Below are 27,704 nucleotides of genomic sequence, written 5' to 3' on the forward strand. Positions count from 1 at the left end.
AGAAGTGTCGTTTGTACAACGTAATTTCCAGTCGGGCGTTCCGGACATGCACGAGACTCTATCCAACTTTCCGGAACAGTTTGGGGATGGGCCGAGGAAGCCGGAAATAAAGGTGGAAATGCCAAAGGAGTCGGACAGAACCACGGACAACTTGAAATGCGGCTGGTTTTGGTTCAGGCCAATTTATTTGCAGAAATTCCGGACCGCCAAATGGGCGCTCTTTTGGTTGTGCTGGGCAGGAGCCATGCAAGGTTGGTATTGCTTTCTTTGAACGTTTCAATAATTAATTATTTCGCAATTTTGCAATTCAACAAGATAAATAATTATTTATTAAACTTTCGAAAATAAATAGAAATAAATTCTTGGACTTTCGAAAGAAAATTTACGGTATGTTTGGAAAGGGTGGTTTGGGAATCAGTTCCGGCATGTTGATTCACCGACATAATTTCTCAACGGCATCGACATCGTCGACATCGGGAACTAGACTGGTCGGTGGAGGTCGACGTTTGGTGCCACTAATAGCCGCGCATTCGAATGCAATTTCGGAGCTTTCGTGGAGGGCCGTGGGTAGAGGCGAGAGAGCAAGAGAGAGAGAGAGAGAGAGAGAGCGCTAGAAGGGGGTGAGCGACGATAACCGGAAATCGAGTTTTCCGCCAGAATAGCAGGTGGTGGGGATGAAAAGGACGGGTCGTTTTGGATGGAGAAGAAAGTTCGACGAAAGGAAACTGCGTGTTAGACTATAGTCGTGGTGCGGAAAACCGAGATGAAAGAAAGATGAGAGATGAAGGAGTACTTCGAAGAATAAAGAAAATAGTAAAGAAAGAAAAAGGAGAATGAGTGAGAGGGAGAGAGGGAAGGAGTGCCGCGGAAAGAGAGAATAAGCATGAAGTACTTAGTTTAAATAAATTTGTTCGGTCCCTTTAACGCGTTCGTAGAGCGACAAAAGAAATCGTTCTCGAGATTCCTGCCTTCTCTTCAACGATAGAATTGAACAAATTGTTGGACAATAGACTGCTCGGGCAGTCCCTTGAACGACGTAGGACTGCGGTAAGCGACGATTTTATTTACGTCTACGTAGGTTCGTAGGTGTGTACGCTTTGTGACGTTCGATGCACGATATAATACATATGTACGTACGTACGTACGTACGTTCATTCGTTCGTTCGTTCGTTCGTTCGTTCATTCGTTCGTTCGTTCATTCGTTCGTTGTACACACGTATACATTCGCGTTTGATCCGTACGCCCAGCGGAGAAACAAATCGTTGAAAGTACGAGCGCGTATGGAGAGAGAAAGAGCATTGGAGAGCGTCGCGTCGGCTTTAATTAAAATTCTCTATTAGCGGGCACAATGCGCGATACGAAGGTGGTTAATTTTCCGGATAGCCGCCCCACCGGATACAACGGTACTTAAGTCGGATTCTCGCTTAGTTACGAGCGATCGCGAGCGCGTTAATTATCGATGAGCACCCTGAGAATTAGTAAGGGGAAATGACTTTTAAAAGGAATATTGGGCATTACTCACACACCCGCATATATATATATATATATGTATATATATATATATATATATATATATATATACATATAACCATGTACACGTTCTTAGGTACATCATGTCCGTTTTAAGATCATCTTTCCGTATTAACAAGAGTACGTCTAATTTGTCCTGGCATATCGATTCGATTCCTTTCATTACACTTTCCTCTCTCTACCTCCCTCTCTCTCTCTCCCTCTCTCTCACTCTTTCTCTGTCTCTCGGTCCCAGTAGACGATCCTTTATCAAAGAATCGCAATGAAAGAAACGAGAGTTCCGTCATTTCGAGCGTCGTCGTGTCGCGTCGCGAGATACACAGTTCGTAATTATCCTTCCGCGTGTACCCATCCTCGGGAGATCTTTGAACTCGCATCGTTTTTTCCTTTAATTATCATCGCCGTGTCGGAGGCATACCGAATCCCAAGTAGGATACGTCAAAAGTAGTTACGAACGTGAACGCAAGAGAGAAATGGTTTTTCATATCCGATTTCATGTTTTCCGAAGAGCCGTTCGGTTATACGTCGGGGCACTCCATTAATATTAAACAACGTTTTAATGAATTTTCCTCGTCTTCTGGCCTCGTCTCTCATTGAGTTTCAGATAGAGAAAGAGAGAAAATCAGAGTCGGCCGAGAAAATTAACGCGGACGATAATAACGCGACAAAATTGACTGCATTTGATAACGATTTTGGACATCTTTTTATTTCCTTTCTTGTTCCCTTTGTTTCCCCTTTTTTTTCTTCTTTCATTCTTTTTGTTCGTTTAATAAAACATAAAGGTGTAACCTCCTTCGACTTTGTTGGACTCGGAACGAGATAAAAAGACGGGATATGATGTCAGAGGCTATCATGAAATTTCTTCAAGGTCCGTGAACGAAATTGGAAGTAGATAGTTTGTTCGTTCGTCTACGATGATCGGTTCCGACTGGTAAACATTGGAAACTCGAATCGTCGAAAACTCCACGCACCCTCACGATCTTCCCTGTGCTAACTGCATTCTCATCCATCCTTCAGCCGGGCATCGGATTTTATTACAAAAAGTAAAGCAACGGGGGAAAGGTATTCCTCCATCGTGAAAAGCTTTTTTCCAAAGACTTTCTTCTCTCTCGTCAAATTGGCAAACGCTTTTCGAAGATTTCAAAAGGTAAACAATCGAACATTCGTCGATTTACTTACTGAACTTTTTCAATTCGAAAACTAAATCGGTATTTCCATTGAGTAAAGAAAGATGGAAAAAAAGAAGGAGCAGAGGCGAAGATGGGTTGTAAATCGCTTGAAATAATTCGGCACGCGAGGGAGAGATGATAAGCATAAGTTTCACGTTTGCATGCATAAACGATAACGCTTATTTCGTACTCGTAACTTTTTTCTTATTCTTCGAAAGCCATCAAAGTACTATAGCGCGGTATCTTCTTTTCTTCTCTTTCTTTTTTCTTTTTATTATTTTTCTTTTTGTCTTTTTTTTTCTTTTTTTATCCTTTCTTTTCTTTTTTTTTTTTTTTCTTTTCGTTTCTTCTTTCAGGTATGGTCGTCAATGGCTTCGTGAACGTCGTGATAACGACGATCGAGAGGAGATTCGGTCTGAGATCGTCTCAAACTGGATTGATCGCCGGTGGATACGACATCGCGAGTTTTCTTCTTCTCGTGCCGGTCAGCTATCTAGGTGGTCGTTCGAAGGCATCGAAACCCAGGTTGGTTTATGCAGCATCTACGTCTGACGCCTCTTTCCATTCTGGCTCCATTGTCCTACGTATTAATATTAATACCTATATCGCTTCTACCTCAGCGATTGTCATAAATATTAATATTTCCGGCAGACGAGCGCAGACGTTAATCTCCATCCCCTTTCCTCGCTTATCGACGACTCAAAAAAGAAAGCAAAAAAAAAAGAAGAAAAAACATCACCTTTCTCCGTCATCCTTCGTAACGGCGCGTTACGCTATCATTTTTATTGAAAGCGAAAACGAAAGAATCGAATTCGTTTGAGCGATTCGATCCTAGGATGTTGAAAATCTGAACGATTTCGAAGTATGGATTTATTCGCAGGTACATCGGCGTTGGCGTTCTAGTCTTAGGTTTAGGAAGTTTACTCTTCGCGTCGCCTCATTACCTGGTCGGTTCCTACAGAGGTGGACAACAATCGGAAAACATATGTCAAAGGGTGAACAACGGGTCGACTCGTTCGGTAAGTTCTCGACATTTTTTCCAACTCGATAGAACGATATTAACGACGTTAGAATCGTTGAAACGTTCAGGTATCGTGCAGTGATATTAATGGGCAAGCCGACGAACAGCAGGAACCTTACAGCGGAATGTACTTAATCATTTTTTTGATGGCCCAACTTTTACACGGCGCCGGAGCAGCACCGTTTTATACTCTCGGTGTCACTTATCTGGATGAGAACGTTTCGAAGAAAATGTCCTCGGTATATTTAGGTGAGACAATGGCCAACATCATCTCTCTCCTTCTCTATCGATCGATTTAGTCATTTAATACATAACTCAATACACTTTGCACAGGTATCTATTACACAATGGCGGTGATAGGACCTGCTTTAGGATACGTGGTCGGTGGGGAACTTTTAAAACTCTATACAGATTTTATCATCGTCGATCCATCCACGTAAGCACTTAAATTTATTTTCTTTTACTCTAAGTTATGATAGTTTTCACTTTATTTGTTTGTCGTTCGTCCAGCTTTTTTTTTTTTTATTCTCAAAACGCGCCTCAAGTTTAGCTCGCACGTGTGCAGTCAACGTCGCTAAGAGAAACGAAAGAAAGAGTAGATAGGGAGAGAGAGAGAGAGAGAGAGAGAGAGAGAGAGAGAGAGAGAGAATGAGAGTGAGAAAGAAAGAAAGGTGTAACCGAGATAGATGTTCCATCGATATTTGTCGCCTCCTGTTGCCACGATAAACGTTTTTCGGGCTCTTTGCCCGAGTCGCTCGGAGGTATGTTTAGCTGGGCGACAGCGCAACTTTATTAAATTCTCGCGAGGATTTATCGGCAGTTCGTTCCGATCTATCCGATGGCGCGCACTAGAATGCACATACGTGTCCCTTCACGCTCACATATCAACCTAAACGCGAATAGAATCGACCGAGAGAGAGAGAGAGAGAGAGAGAGAAAGAGAGAGAAAGAGAGAGGGAGAGAGAGGGAGAGAGAGGATACACGTGCACCGTGCACGCGTCGAATATTTCGACGAGTGTAACACACCGGCGTTCCGGTGGTATGCAAATACGAATATTTTGGGCACATTAACTCGGCTATTTGGAACACACCTGTTTCATTGCTACGCATGAGAAAATTCTATATCGTGAGGAAAGTTAAATAGTGAATTATTGTCTGATTTATGAATCGTTTCGATCAAATATTCAATGACCAGAGAAATAATTGACAATCAAAGTTCAATTAATTCGATTGACGAATCGAAATGCATTAACTTGACATTAACCGCAGAACGATTAAATTTATGGGAATCTTGGAACGTCGCTGTTAGATCTCGTTGGCGTCTCTCGCGTTGCGTCAGACCTTTCTAAAAATGCAAAGACACGACCGTGACACGGGAATCGCACCGTTATAAATATCCCTTAGGACCATTAGACCGTATAATGGGCCGAGATTAATAGTGCATGTAATCCCGTGGATATATATCCCATGGGGAAAATGTCAAGCGGTGAGCCAATGTTTGACGATGACGGCGATGTTACCCTTCAAAACTGTCAGTTCATCCCCCGACACTTAGGGCACAATCAAGTTCCATTTGTCTATTCGGCTTCCCGTCCTTCTCGTTCGCCCTTCATCGAAACCCTTCGAATCGTCTCTTCCCCCTCTCCCCTCCACTTCCCCCGAACCCCTTTTTCACTCCCACCGCTTCTCCCGACGTTATCGTTGAGTCACTCTACACGATGTTCCGTGAGAATCGAATTAATGGTCACTCGTTTGCCGATGATGTCCTCTTTTTTTCTTTTTCTTTTTATCCTTTTTCTTTTTTCACGCTTCGCTCGTAAATCCGATCAAATAATCGAATCCCGTGATGTAATCGTACGACTTTTACGTTTCGAAATTTCTGGAAACACGGATTATTCCTAAATTCTTTGAAATATTTAGTTAAAGTTTCAAGAGTCGAATTGATCATGGCGAATTCCGCGTACAAAGGAACCTTAGTCTTGGCTTGAGAATCGTCGAGGTTCTTTATTTCAAAGTGACGTTCGAATATTAAACACAAGAAATGGAATGAGAAAGAAAGCTTCGTAGTACGGTTGAACGCGTTTATTTAAAAAATATTTGTCAAAGAGCGAGATAAAGATCGGAGGGACCTACTGTTTCTTTGAAATCCACTACCCGCGATATCATTGAAGACGAAGTGTACAGAAGCCACGTGCCGCGATTCGCTTTATTCCTTGCCTCTCAAAGGACCACCGACGTTATAGACATAGCCTTATAAAGCGCTATAGTGAGCATATACCTCCGCTTATATAACAAACGTTCGAACTTTCTCTTATTTTAATATTAAATTTATATTTCAAAATTTCAGTTGTTTTATTACGATAACATTGGACTTTCGTAGCTTCGAAAACATTCATTCTCACGATCCTCGACGTGATATTCTCGATAAAGTTAGATTAGATATTCGATAATATTCGAGCCATCGATCGATAACTAACAACAATTTGTTGTCTCGATATAAGAGAAAATATGGAAAGATCAAAATGTAAATAGATGTATACATGAGATCTAAAATCGAGGTAATATCTTTGATAATCGATGAGAAAGTTGAAAGGAATGTCGGTACTACGAAAAAAAAAAAAAAAAAAAACAAACAAAAAAAAAGAAAATTAAAGATACCTTCGATCGTATCGTATAATAATATTAATGATAAATCTCCGATGTTATACGAATTGGAATTAAATTGGATGTAGTACCATCGTAAATCTCAGGGTTCTAATAAGTTACGGAGTTCGAGTTGTCGTTCCGCGTTGTCTACTTGAAAACTTCCGAAGCAAGAAATTATTATGGTAAAGTGGATGAGTACGGACACGGAATACGGGACAGGGGCATGGGCACAAGAAAAGACAAAATAAAGATGGAGAAAAGTGGCGTGATATAGGATGGCAAGAAAGGGGAAGGTAAAAGAGTAGGAAAAAAAGAGTGGTCTGAAGGAGGCCGAAATTAAAATGCACAGTTTTATGTTCAAGACCGTATAAGTTGGTATATCGTTCGTGAAAAGCCTCGGAATTACGGATTTAGAAAGTTTTCATCGTACGTTACGTGTAATACCGAGAACAGTTTGTTCTTTCCTCGCGAATGATATTGCCCTCGCGAATCACGAGGCCCAGTTAATTTCCTCGCTAACTAGACATCTCCTCTCTATTTATCATCGATATCGAAAGAATGAATTATTAATTGTTCCAAACGAATATACCGATACCAATCGTTCGTTGAGTGATAGAATAATATGATCGTGTTATGAAAAAAGAAAAAAAGAAAAAGAAAAATGAAGAAAAAAAAAAGAAAGAAGAGTCTGTCTCGACGAAGATGAAATAGATTAAATAATTTCGTAGTACGTAACTTAATTAAACGATCAATTCCGGTCGCCTCCATATGGACGACATATTCAGTGGTGAAATTTGAATATCGTCTGACTAAAAGACACTCTGACAGAGAAATGGCAAATTATCCGTGGGAGCTTTTCCACGCGTAAAATGGGTATTTAATTGATTGTTAACTAACGTACAGTTTTGCCTATATACCTATTGTTTTTCTTTTTTCAAAAAAATACCTGAGCGTAAACATATATGTGGCTGTCTTGAATAAAATGTTTCGTCGATTCCATGATTCCTTTTATTACGTTACTGTCAACAAATCTGATTCGTATCAATCGACGTGCACGTTGTTTAAATGAAAAAATCGGACGAGACTGCAAGGCAGCTGTTGCTTCGAACGTAAATTTCTCAGGCTGCATAATTAAACGCACGGCTGGTGATAGCAAATAAAACTCTGCAGTACTCCGGGCAAATGAAAGAAACTCGTATTAAATGCGTGAGCACAGATGGTGCAAAGAATCGACATTGAGGCGAACGTCCGCTCGCCTATTATTATATTATCGAAGTTAACGTGACAGATTCAAAAGGTCGTGACCTTAGAAGGGCGAATGACAGTTCGAAGAAATCGAAGAAAAAAAGAGATCGAGTTGGTTAAGAAATGATCGAGTAGTTAGTCAGCCTTTTTCAAGCGATCAATCACCCTTCTCACTTTTTGACTTCGCTTAAGATAAAATATTCCAAATGGGGCCTTGTACTTGTTGATTATAAATTATTAAATTCTTTTAATGAATTATCGTAAACCACACGAATCCACCTTTGACGAGCGCGCAAGGAATGTATCGACAAAAAATATCAAAAAATGCACGATTCTTATATATATATATATATATATATATATATATATATATAAATAAGATAAAAACAAAAAAGAAAAAAAAATTCCTAATACATTCGGTGCTTAGATATTTCTGGCGCAAAATATAAAAATCTTGAGTCTTCGAAGCTTACGTTGGACAGTTTCCAACTAAAACGACCGGAAAGATTTAGCCGAGAAGTTATGCAACAGTCATCCGACGCAAAATTTATTATTTTTTTTTTTTAGTGTAACGCGAGCATTTCTGATTTTGTTTAAATGAATAAAAAAAGAAAAGAAAAGAAAAAAAAAGAAAAAGAAAAAAAGCGGAAAAACAAAAGACAAAAAAATTGAGAGTATCCGAAAAGGATACTTTCTTTGATTTTTCTTCGTAACAGTTAGCCTGGAACCAAGCAGAAGAGAATGAAAATGAAGAAAGTCCTTGTAGAAAACAAGGATAGTTCTTTTCTCATGGATATCGTTAAGTGTATGTACAACATTTAATTTCGCAGGCAAATGAAAAGTTTCACGGGAACGATAGCAGATGCTTCTCCTTTCCTACTGGCTAGCACTCGAGCCTTCGAGGCTTTCTTCTAGGACGTAGATACTACTTCCCTTTTTCTCCTTTGCTTTCTACTATCTCGCATGGGAATTTCAATGGCGAATAGTTGTATCGTGATAAGGATAATAGATGAGGAAAATAGAAAAGAAGATAAAGAAGGATAGTAATTATTACATTTGCAAAAAATTGCCAGGATTTTATCGGCTTGAATTATCGAAGTAGCTAAGAAAAAATTTGAATGGTATTGAAATAAACGACGAAAGATCTCTCTCTCTCTCTCTCTCTCTCCCTTCCTCTCTCTCTCTCTCTCTCTCTCTCTCTCTCTCTCTCTCTCTCTCTCTCTCTCTTTCTCTCAGCTCGTCTCTGGAAGAGATCACAGAGTGCGTAGCTTCTCGTCGTAGTAATTAGTTGGAGAAGCCAAGCGAAACTCAAACGGCAGGAAATGTGTTCTTCGCCTATACAGCAATACGATTTATCGATTTCTCCTCTTTCGTCCTTATCATCCCTCCTCCCCCTTGACTGTAAACGTTCATGAAAATCCTTTAATCCCCCGATTGGTATCCGACGCGTTGTAATGCGACAAAAGCAAAGGATTTTGGGGGAAGAAATGAGTGAAAAAGGAAAAAAAAAAAGAAAAGAAAAAAAAGAACAAAAATCGTATGATTACAGAATCGGATTAACTCCGGATAGCAACGTTTGGGTAGGCGCATGGTGGATAGGTTTTCTGGCAGCTGCAGTTATTTGCTTTGTTATCGCGATACCGCTTCTGGCATTTCCTCCAGCCTTACCGGGTACGACGACAAATTTCAAACTTACTTATGGCCATTACAGGGATCACTTTTTGCCGATGTGCTTTTTATTCTCTCTTTCTCTCTCTCTCTCTCTCTCTCTCTCCCTCTCTCTCTCTCTCTCTCTCTCTCTCTCTCTCTCTCTCGATAACTATCAAAATAATTTTTAACATCGTATTTCTTTCAATGCGAATCGGCAAAAGTGATTCTCGTGAAAAATATCGCAAACAGTCGTGACATTTCGATCGTTTTCTTTTTCAGGTTCGGAAGAATTGGCTAAAGAGAGAGTATCCGAGGCACACGCGAAACCAAGCAAATCCTCGTCTCGTGAACCTGGAGAAGCCTTTTCGAAAATTCGCGAACTACCACGCGCCATGACGGAATTGCTGACCAATCCGGCATTCTTCATGTTAAACTTGGCGGGTGCCAGTGAGGGCTTGCTTATAGCAGGTTTCGCTGCTTTCCTACCGAAACTGATCGAAAATCAATTTAGCGTCAACGCCAGCTCAGCCGCGTTATTGATGGGTGAATACATTTTGCATTTGCTTTTTTGTTTTCCCTTCCTCCCCTTCTCGGCTCAATCATCACCACCACCACCTCCCCCCTCCCCCAAAAAAAAACAGACAAAAAAATGAAAATAAAAAGAAAAAAAAACACAACATTCGCACGACGCGAATCCTTTTCGTTAAACCGTCAACTGCAAAGGCACAGCAATTTTATATCGACGAGCGATCAAAACGCTATTATAACTTTTTACCTTGATCACCGAATGTCAAAACGAGAGAAAGGGAGAGAGAAAGAGAGAGAGAGAGAGAGAGAGAGAGAGGGAGAGAAGGATCGCTGTTTTTACTCTGCTTAACGACACTCCTTCTCATCCTTTGTTTCAGGATTGGTGACGGTACCCGCTGGCGGTGGTGGCACGTTCCTCGGTGGTTATTTGATAAAACGTTTGAATTTATCTTGCTCCGGTATTTTGAAATTCTGTCTCTTTTCTACGGCCGCTTGTATAGTATTCACCCTCTGTTTTGCACTGAGCTGTCCAAATATGAATTTCGCCGGACTCACCGTGCCCTATCATTCTCTTACAAAGTACGTATCTTTTGAGATTCTTATGTTAGAGTAATCTAGAGAGAGAGAGAGAGAGAGAGAGAGAGAGAGAGAGAGAGAGAGAGAGAGAGAGAAAATAATAAAAAGAAATAAAAGAAATAATTTCATTCGATTCGATTTACTTATCTATAACCACGCTATTTATGGGAAATTTTTCCTCTTTCTCTTTTTTCCAATATAAAAAAATTAAATGCTTCGCCATATATATTTCGCGCGGCCAGTCAGTCACGTTTTTAGACCATGAAATTTTTTTCTCCACCATCACGAAACTCGACGTAATTTTATTTATCCGTAAGCTAAAAGTAAAGCGTCGCATCAAATTTTCTGGGATAGCGCGCACAGCCAACGTTAAAATCGATTTCGTAGGAGCCCCGAAGAGAATCGCGGCGACGCGACTTAAAATACCTGACTATTCGATTACCGTCAGATTCAATTAAGATTTACTACAACGTACGCCGGGAGGTTGTCATTTTCATTAATCGTTCGCAAGGGAGATATTTATAATAACCAAGGGCCCTTATTCGGGTCGCGTTATCTTTGAAAGTACGCTTTTTACTATTTTTATTCTTTTTTTCTTTTTCTTTTTTTTTTCCTTTTTTTTCCTTTCTTTTAATATATCACCTACATTTTAGAAAATCGTTATCGTTGGAAGACTCTTGCAACACTGCCTGCGGATGCTCCAGATCAGAATTTAATCCTATTTGCGGTATCGATGGGTTGACTTATTACTCGCCGTGCCACGCCGGATGTTATCAGGAAATATCGATGAACGACGTCAAAGTAAGTCAAATCCATATCTTACAGATAATAACGAAATGACTTTATTAAAATTTATCGATCGATCGATCGATCGATGTTGGAGTTTGTACATCGAAGTAAAAGGGGGATTTTACGTGTTGACAGGTATACAGTGATTGTAGTTGCATTCAGGGTACCGCAAAAAATTTGACAATCTTAAATAGCAACGAAAATATCACTTACGAAGCTGTAAACACAACCTGCACAAGCACCTGTTCTTATTTATGGCTCTTCGTCGTTCTCGCTTTCTGTAACATGTTCGTTACGTTTCTCTGTACGATGCCAGCTCTGTCCTCGACCCTTAGAGTTGTACGGGACGATCAGAGATCCTTCGCTCTTGGTATACAATGGATAAAGGTACGAATTCTTGGCACGATACCTGCTCCTATGGTCTTTGGTGCGCTCATCGACGAAACTTGCATCCTGTGGCAAGAAAATTGCGAAGGAAGAGGGGCTTGCCTTGTCTACGATAATTATTACATGAGCAGGTTCGTATCTATTTCGTAACAATCGATTCGTTCGGCGAATTTCATCTCTTGAAATTTTACTCAACCGAGAGAGGTCTTGAAATATCGAAAACTAGAAAAAGGAACGTAGGTTATATCGTATATCGAGTATACCGTATATTTTTGCATTTCGTTGAGAAAGTAGCAGGTTTCATAACTCTCCCGAGGAAAGGAACATAAAACTGAATGTTTCCACTTAGATGTATCGAGGTCCTTCTGTAAAATGTAAGACTGTAAAATGTAAGTGACCTTTTGACAGAATGCAATCCAATGCATTTCGATATTATCGGAAGGTAAAGAGAAACAGAGCAACCGCGTTTATCGATTATCCGTATATGTTTCAGCTACATGTTAGCACTGGCTTTCATCGGCAAAGCCGCATCCCTCCTCTTCTTTTTCTTAGCCTGGTGGAGTTACATTCCTCCGGTAAGCAAGACGATTGGCTCGAATTCTCAAAAGGAGACCAATACTGGTGCAAACATTTCCTTGATGCCGAGCGACGCCACCAACGATCTTCAATTAACACCAACCACGATCACACCTATGACGGACGCGTAGATTAATATCTAATACAATATGAGAAGAATATCATCAGCGAATTTGAGCACGCTTGCGTGCACGCTAATAATAAATGTGATAACATTTTCTACGAAACGTTCTGCGAGTTGATACGTACGATACGCAATTCATATTTTACGTCGTACAAGCTGTTATTTTCTTTAAAACTCGTTATCGTTCTCTTTCGAACATTTACATTTTTCTTTTCTTCTTTTCTTTTTCTTTTTCTTCTTTTTCTTTTTTTTTATTTTTTCTTTTTTTTTACTGTAAAAAATCATTTTGTTCTCATAAATATATTGTTCTCAGTGACTCAGCGGATTCGTTAAACTCGCTATAAGCGTAGGATATTTGTGCAGTGTACAAAATATCTATCTATTTATCGCCTTACAAACCACGAAACATATCCCTTGAAGATATTTTTTTTTTCTTTTCTTTTTCTTCAACTTGGTATACCGATGCACGTGACGTCGATATACAATGTGCTCTTAGATTCTCTCCGACCGTTTCCCTAAATCGACCGAATTTAGATAGATCGTAAAATGAGCGATCTAAAAGAGATCTTTCATTACGTCGATCTCATCGTAAATATTATGAATTCGACGGTGCTATATACGCTCTCTGCTAAAGCTTGTTCACTGCCGGTATTTGAACCGTTCCATGATTATTAGAAAAAAAAAAAAAAAAAAAAAAAAAAAAAAAAGAAAACATTAGAACAAATGTTAAACCTCAGTGAAGAAAATAACAAAAAAAAAAAAAAAAAAAAAAAAAGAGAAAAAAGAAAAAAAAGAAAAAAAGAATAGATACTAATTGACTCGTTAACATTGGAGTATTACCAAATTGCAGAATACATCGCGCAAGTGCACTTGTAATATTTCTAATACTCGTTAATCGATATCTAAAAAATAAAAGATCGATCGATTTTCGATTTTCCTACCATAGTACCAATCTGTATTGACAAATAATACGTACTGAATGTTACCAGAAAAAAAAAAAGGAAAAAGTAAAAACAAAGAAAAGAAAAAAAACTACATATTACGGATGTTTGTACTATTCATTGCAAAGTGCAAAGTGATATTTACGCTTAAGTAATTAGCCACTACTACAGTGCTTGGATAAAAAAGAAAAAAGAAAAAAAAAAAAACAATAGAAATCGTATAGCGTTTAATCCGTAAATGGTGTCGACGAAACTCAATGTCACATTTTTACCCTTTGTAATATAAAGAATTGTAATCCGACGGTGTAATTTCTCTATGTAGACGACGTGTAAACGCCTTTATATTAATACGTTATTAATATAAAAGTACGATGCACTCGTCGGGAATACAAAGTTGTTTGTATCATGCAAGATGGAAAAATCAAATCGATGGTGCGAAATGAAACGTTATCGTATAAGGTGTTTCACATTTTTCTACGTTTATATCCGAGAGATTCCTCTTATTATCTTTGGGACGTTAACTATTCGTCTTTGAATGAAATGATCGTTGCTCTTTTGTTAAGAGAAAAACGCTCGATTCTAGGTACAAGTAAGCGATGTGTTCGATATTCGATAAAAAAAGAAAATCGTCGTAATATCGTCATCGATTCGATGAAAACGCTCGTCAGAAATAGCTCAATTATAGGTACTTATTTGTCTACCTACCTATGCATATGTATATAAAAACTACCGTAATAGATTCGTTCTATTTCTCGGTGCGATTCGATTCTTTATCGTACGAAATTTATTATCGATTTATAATTGAAATTATTTTTTTTCATTATAACGAGCAATCGAGGTGTACACGATAGATACGAGCGTTATATGTGTTACGAATAAAGAGATTGTAAGCTCTGTTATACACCATTCCTTTTAACCTTCCCCCCCCCCGGCCGCCCCCCATCAAAGAAAATACAACCGAGATATCCTATTCAATAGGAGTATCAAGATATGACTATACAAAATGATTCATTGCGAACAATGTGAACTTTAACTAATCGTTGGAAAAATTATCGATAGTTTTAAACTAACGTATCGGTAAATAAATTCGTTTTCGAGAAATTCGATTTTTATGATGACGCATCGAAAAAAAAATGTTTTCTTAAAATCTTAGCTTCTCATGGAAAAACATCTAAATCATCTTTCAGGGTTTATCGATGAGTTAAGAAATGATCGTAAATCCAAAAAAAAGTAGGAAACTTTTTCAAAGTTAAGACTTATTATTTTAAGATGAACTATACTGATATCGATATCTAAAGCCTTTCCAATTAATTGTATTGACATTATAAAAATATGTGATGAAATACGATTGGCATTATAGAAAAAATACGACAAATCCATTAAAGGATGTCGTAATGTCATTTGATAAAACGAGTTATCGTCGTGTATGAGGAAGCAATATCAAATTAAGCCTAGATTATATCTAAGAACTCGAAGATTTAATCAATCATTTCTGTATTGTTCGATACGTTGTTTACAAAAAGTCGAAAAGTTTTTACACGTGCATACAAAAGAATGTATATATCGGGCAGGAACATCATTTTCTTTTTTTTCTAAGAAGAAAAATCGAAGATGCGAAAAAGCGATAAATGTGCAGATGGATTAGATAAGAATACAAAATGTACATGGTGAAAAATGATAAGAATTTGTACGCTTATAAAAGTCGCCTTTCTTCCTTGATATTGTCAGTTAAAAGAATCGAGCTCGAGAAGCAAATACAAAAAAAAAAAAAAGAAAAAGACAAGGTGTTTCACGATGAAAGGTAAGGTATATCTCGATCAAAATTGTCCAAATCGACCGTGAAAAATTGTTTACATCGTCTTTGAATGATTTTAGGAACATGGTACGTGGTAATTACGGTCATTGCGGCTACATTGGCCATTGTTATGACCGAAGATACGGTGATAACACCAATACCAACGGAATGTCCCGCAATAGATCCTCTGAACTACACTGTCCATTTGGCGCACGAGTCGGATTGCACTAAATTCTACAAATGTGATCATGGCAAGAAGATCGAGATGACTTGTCCATTGATGAACAATAATGGAGAAAGACTGCACTTCAATCCTAAATTACAAGTTTGTGACTTTCCAGATAAAGCTGGTTGTACATCTTCTACTAAGGATCCTTCTAAACCTACCCCATCTGTACCTACTCCATCTAAACCTTCCTCATCCGAACCTACTCCATCTAAACCTTCCTCAACCGAACCTACTCCATCTAAACCTTCCTCAACCGAACCTACTCCATCTAAACCTTCCTCAACCGAACCTACTCCATCTAAACCTTCCTCAACCGAATCTACTCCATCTAAACCTTCCTCAACCGAACCTACTCCATCTAAACCTTCCTCAACCGAACCTACTCCATCTAAACCTTCCTCATCTGAAGCTACTCCATCTGAACCTACTTCAACTAAACCTTCCTCATCTAAACCTAACCCATCTCAACCGAGTTGTTCTCCAGATGGTGTCGGTCAATCTCATGAATGCTCTTGCGAAAAATATTATCTCTGCAAAAACAGCGAACTCGTTCTTCAAAAATGTCCCGATGGTCTTCATTGGAACTCCAAAGCAGGCAAGTGCGATAAAGCTATCGAGTCGAATTGTATCAAAGAGAAAACTTTAAAATGGTATTATTAATTCGTTTGAACAACGATGAACTTATAGAGCATAATATTAGCCAAAAATGTAAATAACAATATCATTATAAATAAACATTGCGTCGACGATATCGATAAGAAGTTTAGTATAAGAAGTATCGACTAATTCAGATAACAGAATTAATAAAATAAATCGCGATATAAATAGAAATTCGGTTCGATAATCATAATAATTCGATGTCAATTTTTATCGTTAAATCAAAAGCGCGCTTTTTATTACAATGGAAACATTATTTCTTATCGATGATACAAGTCGATAAAATAGTTATCTCTCACATTGTCATTCGGCGACATCTACCATTATTTAAGCGCAACTAAAGTATCACACGATAATAAGTATCACATTCTCTTCTGTTTTTGTGGAGAAATATATCAATGAAAGATTTATAATATTGATTAATAATTTGATCGTATCTCACATTTGATTTCTTTTTATCTCTATTTATATTCCTGTAAAAAAGAATTGTCGAATTTTCGATAAACGATATCATTCAAAGAAGTAGATTGATTTTTTATTTAATTTAATTAAGTAGCTTAATTTTTTTTTCCTCTTTTTGTTTTTTGTTTCCTTTTTTTTTTTAACTCGTACACGTCATTCTAATTATCGCAAATATTGTTTGATTACTGCAGAAATATCTTTATAATTACATGACAAGATTTACAAGCGATTACGATAATAATTTAGATTCAACTATGTAATTTCCGGATGTACAATTATTACCGAGCGTACGAACGAAAAATGGAAATTAACCTTAAAGATGGTGCACGTTATTTCAGATATTTATCTGGTTGTATAAGAATTATAATTTGTTTAATATCCAAATATCCTGCTTAACGTTTTGTTGATTATATAAATTATTTGCCAAATCGGCACATCCTTCATACATTGTAAATTGTAGTTAACATTAACACAGATTATTAATATTGTCTCTATCATTATTTATTAATATTTAAAAAGGTTATAGAAAGATATAGTTGCGCAATAACATTCCAATGATCGTTTTATCGTATATTACGTTCCGCGTGATGTTATATCCTAAAAAAAAAAAGGAGAAAAAAAATTCACGTTAAAAATATACCAAATATTATATTAAATATTATATAAAATATATTTATTAATGAACTTTCGTAAATCTATTTGTATGGAATATAACACATACACCAAAGCCTCTTGGTTTTTTTTTTATTTTTTAAAAAGTTAGTTTATTTGTCATAGCTCTTTATATGTACATAAGTATAATCTAACTTAAAAGACTTTTAACAGTGTTATCTTATAACTAAAGCTATAAATTATCTATACGATAAATCTCCGTAGCAATTAGTAACATAGAATATTAATTAATCTTATAACGGTGATTAAATGTTCAATGACAGTAGCATATCTATGTTATGACAGTACCATATGTATATCCAAGGCCTCTTGGTCTAGGGGTATGATTCCTGCTTTGGGTGCAGGAGGTCCCGGGTTCAAATCCCGGAGGGGCCCGATTTTTTTTTTTCTTTCACTTCATCGATACTGTTTCCTTTATTGTCGTTTTAATTAATTTTATTAACGCTCATCGACACGTAATCGGTTTACTATTAACTTTGATAATAATAAATTGAGACACAGTAGTAATTTATCGTCGTCATTTTTGCATTTCATGTTAAAAGTTACGTCGATATAACAACCGAGAACTTTATTTCTCTCTCTCTCTCTTGTTCTATTTCTTTCTATTATATGAGATTTCTCTAATCAGATTTGACGAATCAAAAGGATAAAAACACGGGAGACTTTTGAGAAAGTGAGATAAATAACTATTCGATAGGAAGTATTAAATTCGTAAAGGAAGATCGTCGTTTAAGGCTCGTTGAATTTGCCGCGTCTGACAGTCTCGTACGTGCAATAAGAAAGATGGCGGTCGCGTCGCAGTGCGCATGTACTGCTTCCAAATGGTCGAGCAAAAACACAGCTGGTCTATGATCTCCGAGGCAGCTGACGGTCGAACGCTCTCGACGTGATTTCGCGTGTGTGTTTCCGACCGATCCAAAGAGTTCACAGAGAGATCTAAGGTTTAAGATTCGGATTCGAAGAGAGCTATCGTAATAGAGAGGTTATAACTAGGTGTTAAGTAGGAAAGGGAAACGACGTGTGCCGGATCAAAGGAGGCAGTGATAGTGATACGTTTTTGTGTGAGCTTAAATGTGTATGAAGCTCGTACGTTCGTCGCGGTGTCGCCACGAGGGGAGGTTCGTTCTTCGTCCCTGGGATACAAAGGAGTCGAGGAACTGGCTGCTTCTAGCGTCCTTAAGGTGAATACAAATTTTTTTCATTCTGCTATTAGTTATATGTAACATATATAACTAATATATATATATATATATATATATATATATATATATATATACGCATATATACGAGTATTTGTTTGTCTGCTCTGGAAACGCGCGGACTATGTGAAAGATTGTTTCATAAAAGATCCATTGTGTTTCTCGATTCGTGGCCTCTCTCTCTCTCTTACACACACACACACATACGTTCTCCTTTCTCTCTTTCTTTCTTACAGACATACAGAGAGAAAGAGTGAAAGAAACGATTTACACATTTACACATTCTCTGTACATAGCAAACTTATAGAATTTTTATACTTAATTTGAACCCAACGATGTCAAAAAATTCCATTACGTTTTACCAACTCGGTGATACCCAAATCAAAGTGATAGACAGAAAGACAGAGGCAGAAAGTGTGTGTGTGTATGTGAGAAAGAGAGAGAGCAGAAATCTCAATGTCGAAATCGTATTAATCCGTGAGATATATCTATGGGTCTATCTCTCTAACCCTCTTTATCCCCCTTCCCTGTATCCACCCACTTTCATTTTTATTTACCAAAAGTTACTTTCAACTTGGATACTTTAGATAAAAGAACAAATCGAATGGATGTAAAGATTTGTGATATACATATAAGGAAAATCAAAGAAAAGTGAGCGTTTTGCCTTGGTATTGTGGGATAAAGAAGGAACGATAGAGAGAGTATGACAGAGAGAGAGAGAGAGAGAGAGAGAGAGAGAGAGAGAGAGAGAGACAGAGAAAGAGATAGGACGAGGTCAACGGTATGAACAAAATATTGGCGTATCATCGTCTCCCGATTCGGATAAATTTCTCTCTCTCTCTCTCTCTCTCACTCTCTTTCTCTCTTTGTTATTTTTCTCTAACTCGTTTTATCGAATCTCATGGTGTTTTTTTTTTTTTTTCATTATTCGACATCGTACATTGCTTTCTCGATCGACTTCGAAAGGAATGTACAGCTGATCGACGAGAAACCCATATTACGTTATTCGTTCATTGATCGAAAAATGGTAAAAAATGTATATCGTCGAAATATCGACTTATCATTGAATGATTACGTATACATAATATGTTTATGTACATACACGCAAGTATATACACTATTGTCACCCAGTTCAATCTTCTTCGAGTGATGTATACGTATTTGTTTACATTGACAAAAACATTTTCTTCTCTCTCTCTCTCTCTCTCTCTCTCTCGTCTTTTTAGAAAAAAATCATAATATATTTACATTCTATCGAATAAATGATCTATACGAATACGTATATGTTATTCTCTTTATGTGTTGAGAAAAGACAACCTAATTATATAGAGACTAGGGAGGCATTTTGCGAACTAGGTCGAAAAGCAACCGCGTGCGGGCTCTCCGCTTTCCGTTTTCCGCATTTATCCTTTGCTAGTTACGACGCTGCACACGGCAAAACGACGATAACTTTAGACCGCTTCGAACGAACGAACGAACGAATGAACGTACGACGAACGTACAACGAACGTACCAACGAACAAGATCTTTATCACCTCGCTTCACTTCACCTCACTTTACCTCACCTCACCTCACCTCACCTCACCTCACCTCACCTCACCTCACCTCACCTCACCTCACCTCACCTTGCTTTGGCTCTCCGCGCCTTTCGCAGTTCGCCTTTCGCAGCTCGCCTTTCAAGGGGAAGCCTCGAGAGCGCGTGGTATGTTTGAGCTTGTTCAGCAACTATACTCCTAATCCGACGAAACAATTACAAAAAAAAAGAAATGAAAAAAAAAAAGAAAAAAAGAAAAGGCGTTTTCCTAGAAAATTCATCTTTCTGACGAAACTAATCAACCCCCTCGATATCACTAACGCGTAGTTTATCAGCGACAGTTCCTAGTCTAGAGTACAAAAAAAAAAGAAGAAAGAAAAAACAAGTAAATTGATCGATCGATCGATCGAATTGTTTTATTATTAATAATGATAAATAATGATTAAAATGTTTATTAGATTAATTGAAATTTCTCACGATAAACGTTTCGATTGTTCGATCACATTTATTAATTGAGACGATTCCAGACCATTCTTCCTTTTTTTTTTTTTTTCTTTATCACTATTTCTTTCCTTTTCTATCTTTTTCTTCTATTCTCTTCCTCTTTTACTACTACTTCTTGTTATCACGTTTAAGAGAAGAAAGAAGTCGATATCACGATTGTGTCCGATGGACTCTCCGTTACCCTTTGTTCTCATCGCGAGGTAAGAATTCTTGGAAGTCGTCGAGATCGTCGTGGTAGATGGATAAAGAAAAAAAAAAAAAAAAAAAAAAAAGAAAAAAAAATAAATAAATAAGAAAAAGGAAACCGTCATGGTCATCTTAATCGTCATAGTCACCTCGTAATCTATTAATATATTATTAACCGGTCCACAAATATACTCGTTATTGAAAATGCATACGACTTATGTAACTATCAAAGTAAAAGAAAAAAATAATATATACTGTTTATCGTGTTGCATAAGATCAATCTAATTCTAATATTTCTTATTTTCCCGAATTTGTAATAATTTAATAAAAATGTTTTCATTCAATCACGAACACAAAAATCGGGATGAAATCCCTGGCATTTGTGATGTTACTTGTTATTATATATCTGTCAACAATGTGTTAACTAAAATATACAAAGTTTCTTAGAAATATTCTTCTTCTTTACGTCGCTCGTGACCCAATTCTCAGTCGAAAATCCGGATAAAAGGATACCGTTAGGTGCGAATGTACGAGACGAGAAGGAAGGAGATGGTGGAGAAGAAGAGGAGGTGGAGGACACGCGTGTTGTCTTGGCCAAGGTCCTTCGCAAACGGGACCTTTTAAGAAATCGCGATCATTCATTTTCTCTCAAGTTAAAGTCTCTTTAATAAATCTTTGTTAATAAAAATATCGACGACTTGTATATACGTATATATAATAATAAATACGAAAGCTCGTTCCCATAAATGGCTTTCTCTAGAAACAGAAATCATATTGCATGTAGCATGGCCTTTGTTCGACAGCAGATTATAATAAGGGCGAATAAGCGAGCTTCTGCTCTGAAATCTATTATTCTGTCACTTACGTTCGTATTTTCGATGTCGAACGAACGAGAGAACGTTACGGATTATATGTACATATGTGTGTGTGTGTGTGTGTGTGGGTGTGTGCGTGTGTACACATTTACGTGTACAAACATATACGTACGTTCCAATAAACTTTGTTCTTCCAAGTTCCTCGTCGATTAACGACGATTCCCTAGTTCATCTATCGATTTACTAACGTTCTATTAAATCTCGATTCATCTACTTTCTTTCTTCTTCATTTAGTATTCAATCTCTAAAATTAACATACATTAACTTACACTTATCCATTTACATCTAATTCTAATTAATCGAAGGGACAAACAGAAATCTCATTAGCTTTATTTTAATTTATAAGGGCATACCATATAAACGAATGATTGCTTAATTAGAAAAAAGTTAATTAAACGAAGAAAATGAAAGGAGTATGAACTATTCTTTATTTCTTTCAGTCTTATCGTACACCTTATAATTTTATCGAGTTATTTGTTTTTATTCTTTTTTTCTTTCTTCGTCACGTCTTCGTCCATTCGAGCGAAAAGATATCGTTCTTATTTGATTTCTTTAAATTTGTAAAAGAAATCCCAATAAATAATATGAGAAAGAAGTTAAAAAAGAAAATGATGGACGAAGATGATAACGACGACAAAGAGAATGATGAAAGAGAAAAAGACAGAGAGAATAAAGGTGTACAAACTTTGACGTGAAAGTTATTACGATGCGGACATATACACACGCACATACATACATATACATATATATATAAACACAAAGTCGCGATATTAGTTTTAATTAACGATGCGAGAAAATCACAGATACATTTATGGCTTAATTAACAAGGTTCGATTATTTGTTACCACGTGAGACAAGTGAACCATATTGGTTTCGAACGGGAATCGTTCTTCTTTCTTCTTCTTTCTCATTTTTCTCTCTTTTCTTTTTCTTTTTTTTTTTTTTATTTTTTATTTTCTCTTCTTTATAAGGCTTTTTCGTAAGCAAGATTTATCGTTGCACCTCTCTCACGTCTAAGCTTCTCATCCATAGTTTAACTCTCTCTCTCTGTCTCTTTTTCTTTCTTTATCTATCTATGTATTTATTTGTCTATTTCTCTCTCTCTCTCTCTCTCTCTCTCTGTCTTATTTTCTTTTCTCTCTCTGGAAATAAGCGGAATAGAGCTTATTTCGAAATAAAATAAGTGACAGGTCGAAAATGAATTGGGTCTTCGAATCTGATGTATCATCTTCATGGACCCGATGCTAAACGAAAATATCGATCGATTTACTCGCTTGCGAAATTACTAAATATCATTTCGATTATTTTGACGAATCTATTTACTGTCGAAAGTTCCGCGTCTTAAAAGTTACTTTATTTCAATTTTTTTTCCTTCGTCCAGACATTTTCTTATCGTACGAGGTTCTTCTTATTCGAGTCAACAAATAATCGACGAACACTTTGCTAATAATAATAATCTTATCGTTTGATAATTATATATATATATTCTTGTTCTTTTTTTAATTATCTCGTATGACATGTTATTCTCATGAATTAAGAAAGAGAGAAAGAGAGAGAGAGAGAGAGAGAGAGAGAGAGAGAGAGAGAGAGAGAGAAAATTAATTCGACGTTGGGAACAAACGTATATATTTTTTCCCTCGCGTCTCCGTTATGAAATTGATAGGAATAAAAATTATGAGGATGTCTTACGTCTTGTATATGTAATACTTGTAGATTATTTCATTTTCATGAGATTTCTGTACTTTATTTTTAGATCAAAGAGCGCCAATTTAATATTTAATTATCTATAAATTGCAAAATTTTCGATCTTATCTCTCGTTACTTTCTTTAATCGTCTCTCAGGACGCACTCGTAAACCTCCTTTTCTTTCATCGATCCGGTAGACGTTGTACCTGTTACCTAGTGCCGTAGCTGTTCTAATAGAACGTCGCCTGTCGATAGGAACGTAGAACGAATTGCTCTCCAGCAATGTCTATGTGTGCGCTCGTGTACGTGTACGCGTGTTGTGTGTATGCATGTGTGTGTTCTTTTTTTCTCATCTCCTCCATCTAAAGACCGACCTTATCCTCTATCTTTCTCTTTCTAGTTTACTCCCTTTTGAATATTTTTGTCTTCTCTTATTTAACATTTCCTATGATAAAAAAACCATCTCGTAGCTCGCTTCAGTCTCCTTATGTGTTCTAGAATCAGTATAATTATCTGTTTATTCTGATTGAAATAAATGGAAAAAAAAAAAAAAAAAAAAAAAAAAAAAAATTAAAAAAAATAATAATAAAAGATTACAAAAAGCTAAATCAAAAGTACGAATTACGTTCTCCTATCGCAAAATTTGCTTGTATAATTTATCGGCGATTAAACGGAACGACGGCTCGTTAAATGAGAGTCGTATTCTTTGAAGAACGTGTGATATCTAAGCTCATAAAATTTCTCTCTCTCTCTCTCTCTCTCTCTCTCTCTCTCTCTCTCTCTCTCTCTCTCTTACAAAGTTATCGAACTAGCTTGGAAGGAGAGCCTATTCGATCTATTTTCTCATTGCTCTCTTGGTTCTCGAGATCCTGCTTGCTCGTTCGTTCGTTTGTTCGTTCGTTCGTTCGTTCGTTCGTTCGTTCGTTCGTTCGTTCGTTCGTTCGTTCGTTCGTTCGTTCGTTCGTTCGTTCGTTCGTTCGTTCGTTCGTTCGTTCGTTCGTTCGTTCGTTCGTTCGTTCGTTCGTTCGTTCGTTCGTTCGTTCGTTCGTTCGTTCGTTCGTTCGTTCGTTCGTTCGTTCATACGCCGTTCTTGATCCTGTGTAGAAATTGGAAACCGGTTTTAAGGAAATCTTAAGCCGGTCTTCCCTTTCATACTCGCCAGAGGCAGGCGAACCTGCTGCTAGGAGCATACCTTATGCATCCTGTCGTGCATTATACGTGTTCACCTCCATTAGCATACCTTCGCCATGCTTTTCTGACCTTTAATTGCTTACATTTATAAAATGGAATCCTTTAGGATCGTTGAATATTAACGTACGTCACGGCAAATCTATATTTCTTTTTCCTTTTTTTTCTTTTTTTAATTTTTAATTTCAATTTTTTGCTTTTTGCTTGTTCGTTGTTTCTTTTGATTTCGTTTCTTTTTTCTTCTTCCAAATAACTGCTTTATAATTAATCACGAATATCTTTAATTATATAATTTGTCTTGATATATTTAAGAAATATCGTGTATATATATATATTTATTTATCTTAAAAATAGATAAAGTTCAAAATCGTAGAACGGTGACGATCAAACATGGTCGCTTACGATGATCGCCATTCCATTTTTGTATTTCTTTTTTTAGACATGTAAGCAATCTATCACAGCCCTTGTTCGTTCATTGACGTTCGTCTCGTGTATATAACAATCGATTCGCGCTCGGCGCAGGAAGCGATCAAGGACCGATTGAAACGTAAGAAACGACTCGACGACGAGTGCATTTGCTTATTGGAGAACGACCAATTTTTCGCTCGATCGCGAACAACTTATGCTTTCTTACCCTTTAATACTATATTCATCGAACGTCGGAAACCGTATCGATCGCGAACTACTTTCCAATTTCACGTCGATCATAATTTTCGAATAACATCATAATTCGAGATCGGTCGATTCGAAAAAGTATATCTCTATCGTAACTTGTTACACATTTATTCTTCTCCGATAATATATATATATATATATATATATATATATATATATCTCCCCAATAAAATAAAAAGTGTATACATATATATGTTTCTCTATGTTGTATAGAAATATAAGTGTATCTTCGTAAAGTGTATCTCCGTAGGAGATGTTAAAATATATTTTTTACGTTTCTCTATATACGAATACAACGTACCTAGAAGTACACGTATTACGAGATCTCGTTTTTCACGCTCAATAATTTGTAAAAGTAAAGAACAACAAACTCTGATACTTTTCCATTAAATTACAAACGATATACCTTCAAAGGCTATATAATAAAAGAGAACAAACAACGCGTGGGAAGATTACTATTTCATTAAATATCATTATTAATCCGATCGGAAAGGTTGTATCGTTTATTGTTCTTCGAATTAATTTGATATTAGTCATTGTAATCGCATAAATGTGCAATAAAAAAACGAATATAATTTGTTCGCATGGTAAATAAAAATTGCCACGATTCGTTCCTCGATCGCGTAGAAAATAATTTTCTAACCATGAGGAAGAGAGAGAGAGAGAGAGAGAGAGAGAGAGAGAGAGAGAGAGAGAGATAGAGAGAGAGAGAAAGAAAGAGAGTATAAGCGTACACTCTGGTATTCAGGAACATAAAAGTGAAAATAAATTATTCATGCAGCGTGTAAGAAAACGTTCCTATAATTTAATGCCCGATTCTTTCACGAAGAGACAAAAATTCTTATACGTTATTGCTTTTGAAGGATGGAACGATATCATTGTCTCTTAACACGTGGAATAAAAAAAAAACAATGTTCTTTCAACGAATACGAGATCTGTTTGTTTTTCAATCATCTATTTGAAAATGAAGTGTCGTTCAAGAAGAAGAGAATATAACATTTGATATCGCTCTCGAGTTTGTGCGATGTTGTGATATGACATTTTTTTTCTCTTGTTTTTCTTTTTCATTTTTTTTCTTTTTTTTTTTTTTTTTTTTATTTTTTTTTCTTCTTGTTTCCGTTTTCTAATAATCGCCCACGGAGAACGATAACGCACGTAGATATTACACAGCACATCAAAGATCGTTATGTGAGAGGCGTAGCAATGTACAAAGAGCTTTAATATCTTAACCTCCTTTTCTTTAATTACTTATGATTAGTCCTCGAGATAATCTCAACTAGGTCTTGTCATTTTTAGAACGGTCCCGTGTTCGATCGTAAAGTTAAAAGGAAAGTGTAAGAGATTGAATAATTTCTTTATTTTTTCTTTTTTTATGACTTTTCTTTTTTTGTTTTTTTTCTTCTTCTATTTTTCTTCTATCGTTATTTCTTTTCAATTACTATCTTCTCTTAATTACCTTAATTATATGCGTAAGATCGTTGTCTCGTTGCAAAACATTTGACGAGGTATGATCTAATGTTTTTCTTTCTTTCAACAATTTCAAACTTCGAATCTCTTTCTCTCCTGCATTTTTATGCGTTACGGATGTGTGCATGCGCACGCACTCACATATCTATATATATATATATATATATACACAAAAGTGAGCCTGGCGCATACTCGGAGAAAGTACAAGTGTTCCATAATCGTTGATTTCCCCATTCCACGATGGAGAACGAGGCTAAGGTCGATCGATTATCGAATCGACACCGGGAAGAAATTTCACGGACTGGTCAGATTTCGATTTTTCTTTTTCGTAAATCTTACGTAACGTTTCCCCTTCCCTACCTACTAGTTCAAGGTCAAGATATTCTTCCTATCTGACTTTTTACAGCATCCAAAAGTAAGACCAATTTGTAAACTCTGCAATTTTTATTTCTCGAATATACTCGAGTTTCTAGTTTTAAATTAATCAGACATATTTATATCCAATCACGATTGAATGTACCTAATGTTCGATCGTTCTTTAATCATTATTTAACGTGAAAATTAAAGGAAAACTTCATCAATGAAAAAAGATCTTATTGAAAATGTTGAAAGTTAAGTGAATGCTACGTTTTTACTTAAAGGTGTCATCGAATCTTTTCTGGGAAAAAAAAAAAAAAAAAAAAAAGAAAAAAAAATGTCGAGCGTTATGCTCAGCGTTGGTGTCCTTCGCTTTTAAAAATAATTCGTTCGACGTCGGTAGTTTCGTTAGGATGAGAAACGAAGGCAGGGGAATGCGTAGAAGAGCCTCCCACGTGATTTCAATAACAAGACGATTCCTTGTACGAGGCCTAACCTACCTCTTACTCGATGTCTTCCTCGTCGTCCTCGTTCATTCAAAAAACATGCGTAGGTCGGGTATTTCATAAAGGAGATCATTTTCTCGATGAGTAGACAATTTTTGCTTGTTTTCATCTACCTCCTGATTTCTTTTTCTTTTTTTTTTTTTTTTTTTTTCTTTTTCTTTTTCCCCGCGACAAAAAAATTCATATACATTCGTAGATACGTACATTCGTACGTAGATAAACGAGTAAAATGTTCTTTGTAACGTAAACGTCTGTTGGCAAAAGCGACATGAAAAATATTTTTCTACCTATCGTATTCGTTATGTCGGATATTTTTATTCATAAAAAAGAAAGGGGAAAAAAAACGGTTCCATCATAGATACGATATCAATTTTCAGTAGAGAAAACTGTAGTATATAGATAAGTGGATTATGAAATAGTTTGAAAAACGTACGATTTGTTTAGTTTTTTTTATTAACGAAACGACGATGATATATTAAATTAGGATCGTTCGAAATGTATATTCATTTTGATTTTCTCTCTCTCTCTCT

At 36.6% G+C, this 27,704-nt stretch overlaps 3 protein-coding genes and 1 non-coding gene across 15 annotated transcripts in view; all 4 read left to right on the forward strand.

Moving 5' to 3' along the window:
- Oatp26F (Organic anion transporting polypeptide 26F) overlaps positions 1-12,935 on the forward strand; it is a 26,799-nt gene extending 13,864 nt beyond the window's left edge. For 7 of the 11 annotated variants that reach the window (XM_035876971.2, XM_035876963.2, XM_085658936.1 and 4 more), the window contains 11 exons: positions 32-251; positions 3,056-3,224; positions 3,580-3,718; positions 3,789-3,969; positions 4,054-4,156; positions 9,161-9,282; positions 9,541-9,804; positions 10,167-10,368; positions 11,019-11,166; positions 11,290-11,672; positions 12,035-12,934. In XM_035876971.2, coding sequence (XP_035732864.1) covers positions 32-251; positions 3,056-3,224; positions 3,580-3,718; positions 3,789-3,969; positions 4,054-4,156; positions 9,161-9,282; positions 9,541-9,804; positions 10,167-10,368; positions 11,019-11,166; positions 11,290-11,672; positions 12,035-12,248 — 2,145 coding nt within the window. In that variant the 3' untranslated portion in view covers positions 12,249-12,934. Of the gene's footprint in view, positions 1-31; positions 252-466; positions 749-2,353; positions 2,678-3,055; positions 3,225-3,579; positions 3,719-3,788; positions 3,970-4,053; positions 4,157-9,160; positions 9,283-9,540; positions 9,805-10,166; positions 10,369-11,018; positions 11,167-11,289; positions 11,673-12,034 lie in introns of those variants that run through there. The other 4 variants (XM_035877027.2, XM_035877063.2, XM_085658938.1 and 1 more) reach the window with 3 other exon arrangements.
- Positions 12,936-14,826: 1,891 nt separating this feature from the next.
- On the forward strand, positions 14,827-15,957 carry LOC118446480 (uncharacterized). The gene is made up of 2 exons (XM_035877160.2): positions 14,827-14,983; positions 15,058-15,957. The coding sequence occupies exons 1-2, from the start codon at positions 14,977-14,979 to the stop codon at positions 15,864-15,866; spliced, it is 816 nt and encodes a 271-aa protein (XP_035733053.2). The 5' UTR covers positions 14,827-14,976; the 3' UTR covers positions 15,867-15,957.
- Positions 15,958-17,300: 1,343 nt separating this feature from the next.
- TRNAP-UGG (transfer RNA proline (anticodon UGG)) lies at positions 17,301-17,372 on the forward strand. Its single transcript has one exon. It is a non-coding gene; the product is annotated as a tRNA-Pro (tRNA).
- A 424-nt stretch (positions 17,373-17,796) lies between these two features.
- The window catches only part of LOC118446341 (solute carrier organic anion transporter family member 3A1-like), a 31,918-nt gene continuing 22,010 nt past the window's right edge, over positions 17,797-27,704 (forward strand). Inside the window, exon 1 of one of the 2 annotated variants that reach the window (XM_035876899.2) lies at positions 17,797-18,178. The gene's annotated coding sequence lies outside the window, so the exon portion shown is untranslated. The remainder of the gene's footprint in view (positions 18,179-27,704) is intronic. The other variant, XM_035876884.2, reaches the window with a different exon arrangement.

The sequence above is a fragment of the Vespa mandarinia genome, chromosome 8, assembly GCF_050613455.1.
Source record: "Vespa mandarinia isolate Hongniang chromosome 8, ASM5061345v1, whole genome shotgun sequence".
NCBI classification, from domain to species: domain Eukaryota; kingdom Metazoa; phylum Arthropoda; class Insecta; order Hymenoptera; family Vespidae; genus Vespa; species Vespa mandarinia.